The sequence below is a fragment of the Scomber scombrus genome, chromosome 16 (assembly GCF_963691925.1).
Source record: "Scomber scombrus chromosome 16, fScoSco1.1, whole genome shotgun sequence".
Taxonomy (NCBI): Eukaryota; Metazoa; Chordata; class Actinopteri; order Scombriformes; family Scombridae; genus Scomber; species Scomber scombrus.
The window spans coordinates 5,075,602-5,079,885 of NC_084985.1; the positions used below are offsets into that span (position 1 = coordinate 5,075,602).

Consider the following 4,284-nt stretch of genomic DNA (forward strand, 5'->3'; position numbering starts at 1 on the left):
ATGAAGATCTTGGATTTTCTGGTCCTCCTGGGTCTACACAGCGCAGCAGCAGGTGAGTTAATATATTTTGAGTCGGTTGATGGTTTAATAAAAGGCTTTATGTTTACACATTGGTGATACGAACTTAAGATTTCTTTCATATTATTTGATGTGAAGTTCTGACTTCCTTGCAGATTGTATTAGTGTTTAAAAAGTCACAAACTCATTATGTTAAAGTTCACTTTAAATCCAGTCTGAGCAACGCGTTCATTAATCTTATCTAAATTAATCAGGACTTTCAGATCGACTCGGTCCGAGCGCGTTCTGGACAAAATAATCCAACACACTATAAATAAAGAAAACAGTGAACATATAATTAAAATACAACTATACTTATAACTAAAATACACTTTTAGCAGCAAATAACGTAATAACGGCCTTTTTTAATGTAATAAGCCAATCACGTAATAAAAGTACTGAACCAATAACGTAATACCCTTTTGCCAATAACATAATGAGTTATTACGTTATTGGTTGGTTGTTATGTTATTGGCATTTACAAATGTAATAACTGGAGCTGATAACGTAATAATATACTAATATCACTTTATTTAAGTTTCATTTATTGGATATGAATTGTCACGCTTTCATTGCACTTAGTCTTACTAGTGTGTCCTTTAAATATTTTCTTAAAGACCTGAGCACACACAAACAAACCCCCTACACTCTCTCTTTCTCTCTATTTATTAGTTTGTTTAACTTGATGGTTAGAATGATCTCCAATCCTTCCTTCTGCTCCTTAGCCTTTCAAGCTACAAATGAAGTGGTAGCACACGTTTGCAAACACAGACAACTGTATGATGTGAAATCTCTGTATCTCACTCTTAAAGATATTCTTTTCCCTTTAAATCTTAAAGATTGTTTTCTTTCATAGAACCCATAATTGACCACTGGATGGCAATGGATTGACAAGTTAGCCAGTCATGTGACTGATATTAGACTTTCTTCACTTGTTTAAATGTCCTTACTTTCTAGCACACATGTTGAAAGCTAATCAGTGATCTAATTTTCTTTAATGAACACAGTTCATTTTGTTGTTAAACTATGACAGTTTGATAATATTGGGGTAGTAGATGACTTCTGGCTAATTTTGTGAAAATGAATGGACACATTGAATGGAAAATATGCAATAAACCTTCAGCAGATTAAAAGTGCCTTTCTGTCACTGCCTTGGAGCGCTGCACAAATGTGTTGAACTTGAATGGCTACAGAGCAGAAGGCAGGGCTGGAGATAATTCTGACCATCAAGTTAAACAAACAAATAGTAATTTATTCCCAGAGAGAGAGTGAGAGAGAGGAGAAGAGAGAGAGAGAGAGAGAGAGAGAGAGAGAGAGAGAGAGAGAGAGAGAGAGAGAGAGAGAGAGAGAGAGAGAGAGAGAGAGAGAGAGAGAGAGAGAGTATAGAATTATAGTTGTACAGCGATCTGGAATTTTATTTTGAAGGCTACATAGAGAGAATGCTTTCATAGTGACCATTTTCATGTCTTAATCTGTAATTTGGTGATCAAATAGTTATTAAATTGAGTTGTTTCAGTAAAAATGCACTAATGTGCAATAATATTTGACTGATTTAATATTTTATTTCAGACTATATGTGTTGTTCAAGACAGAATCATAATTAATATATATATCTGGAGCAACATTTTACATCAATTGAATTAATTAATGATTGATACAACAGAGATTATCAGGAGGATGTACTGTAGCTTCTTCTGATTATCTGCACAAGAAATTATTTTACTTGATGTAAAAGTTATTTATAAAACTGTAATTCAGAAAACTGAAATGATGACATGAACTTTTTCTTACAGTGATTCACTCTCTGAAGTATATCTTCACTGTGTCCTCTCAAGTCCCAAACTTCCCAGAGTTTGTGGCTGTTGCAATGGTTGATGATGTTCAGATTAGTCACTATGACAGCATCACCAAGAAAGCAGAACCCAAACAGGACTGGATGAACAGAGTCACAGAAGATGATCCACACTACTGGGAAGGGCACACTGCCATATGTTTGGGTTACCATCAGCTCTTCAAAGGTTACATTGAAACTTTCAAGCATTGTTTCAACCAAACTGGAGGTTTGTTCATGTTTCACTGTTACTGATAAAATGCTGAGATCTCACTCTGGTTTACTGCAGTCTCTGTCTCTCTCTCAGGTGTACACATTCTCCAGTGGGTGGTTGGCTGTGACTGGAACGATGAGACTGGAGAGTTTAACGGATTCAGACAGGTTGGTTACGATGGAGAAGACTTCCTATCGTGGGATGTGAAGACAAATACATGGATCGCTCGAAAACAACAGGCTGTTATCACCAAAAACAATTGGAACAATGACAAAGAACGGTTGGCATTATATAAGTACTCCATCACCCAGGAGTTCCCTGACTTGCTGAAGAAGTTATTGAAGTACGGGAAGAGCTCTCTGATGAGAACAGGTAGAACCGACCCAGAAATATCTCATATTGAATGAAATGAAACAAACTTCATTATATGAACACTAATAGATTGTCTCTCCCTCCTCAACACCTCACCTCTTTTTCTTCTCCTCTGTCCTTCCCTCTGTTTCTAAACCACACTTCAATGAGGTTTATTTGCATGTCATAGTGTTACTAATGCATTTAAATACATTACACCAAACAACAACAATAATAATATACTGTAAATAATAATAAAGAAACTATAAACTGTCTTTGTCTTTACTCTCCAGAGCTTCCCTCAGTGTCTCTCCTCCAGAAGACTCCCTCCTCTCCAGTCAGCTGCTTCGCTACAGGTTTCTACCCTGACAGAGCCGAGATATTCTGGAGGAAAGATGGAGAGGAGCTTCATGAGGACGTGGAACTTGGAGAGATCCTCCCCAACCATGATGGATCCTTTCAGATGAATGTTGACCTGAACCTTTCATTAGTCACACCTGAAGACTGGAGGAGGTACGAATGTGTGTTTCAGCTCTCTTGTGTGAATGACGACATCATCACCAAACTGGACAAAACAGCGATTCAGACAAACTGGAGCAAGACTGGTGATGGAAGAGAGGGAGGTGAGAAACACATTTAGTTTAGATTTGAATTGTCTTGTGATTGATCGGGTTATTTGTCTCCTTCAGTGTTTTCTTTAGTTGTTTGTCTCTGTTTTCTTAGTCATCTAGATTGTATTTGTTTCTTTAGACGTCAGAAGAATTCATGAGGAGTTTTTAATCTGTTTTACTTTTTCAAATGAAGGACACTTTAACACAGTCTTCATCAGGTCAGTATTGATATATATATATACTTGATTTTAACTCCCAACACTGATTGTTCACTAAAAAACACTCAGCATAAACATGTTTGTCTTCTTCTTGTGACTTCCTTTTGAAAACCTAAATGACTAAAGTTGTGTTAATAAATATAATCTGATCCATTAAGTGATGAAAGAGTGAGATAAAGTTAAATGTTCTGTTTTGGTTCTTCAGGGTTCCCTCTTGGTGCTGTCGTTGGACCTGTTGTTGTACTGCTGCTCCTGGTAGTCGGCATCACTGGATACTTCCTCTGGAAAAAGAACAATAATGGTGAGAGATATATTGTCGCTATTGTTTTGGTGTTAATATTGTTATAACCTCGTATATTTTACTTCTGGTGATACATATCCATAAAGTTTAAATATTAGACAATTAAAGGACATATACTGTAATAGTGATACAGATAGTTCTGTTTTCTATTTGTGTTCTTTCATAAATTCTTTTTTTTTTTTTTTAAATATCTTTATTGATGGACTCAAGGGTTATACAGGATAACAGTACAGAGGTTCTCCATCAGGTTTTCTGCTTTTTTTTTTTTTTTTTTTAATTTTCATAAATTCTTAATAAAAAATAACTTTGTTATAATGTTTTTCTGTATTTCAGGATTTCAACCTGCCAACAGTAAGTAGTTTAAATATTAAATGTTTGATAGTTTTTAGAACAACTTTACAGAATGTCAGATGTCAGTAATTCATCACTCATGTCCAGTTTTTTCTTTCTTTTTTTACAGCCTCAGACACTTTGTAATCATCATCAACAGATGGAGGACAAAATACTAGATGATGACAGTGAGTACTTCATTATGTCATCTTAGCTCACTAAACCAAACATTTATAATACTAACACTGTTGTATTTTAAAGGTAAAAACACAGTTTAGACTTACTGATTTAGGAGCCTCAGAAAAACACTGTCCTACTTTATTTTTATCCTTTCTCAAACTCATGTTGGTATTGGCAGTGGAAGATTTATC

General features: G+C 35.4%; 1 protein-coding gene across 1 annotated transcript; it reads left to right on the plus strand.

Annotated features, from left to right (window-relative positions):
* On the plus strand, positions 1 to 4,060 carry LOC133996897 (major histocompatibility complex class I-related gene protein-like). The gene is made up of 7 exons (XM_062436413.1): positions 1 to 52; positions 1,851 to 2,117; positions 2,196 to 2,474; positions 2,747 to 3,058; positions 3,488 to 3,583; positions 3,917 to 3,934; positions 4,044 to 4,060. The coding sequence occupies exons 1-7, from the start codon at positions 1 to 3 to the stop codon at positions 4,058 to 4,060; spliced, it is 1,041 nt and encodes a 346-aa protein (XP_062292397.1).
* The last annotated feature ends 224 nt before the right edge of the window (positions 4,061 to 4,284 follow it).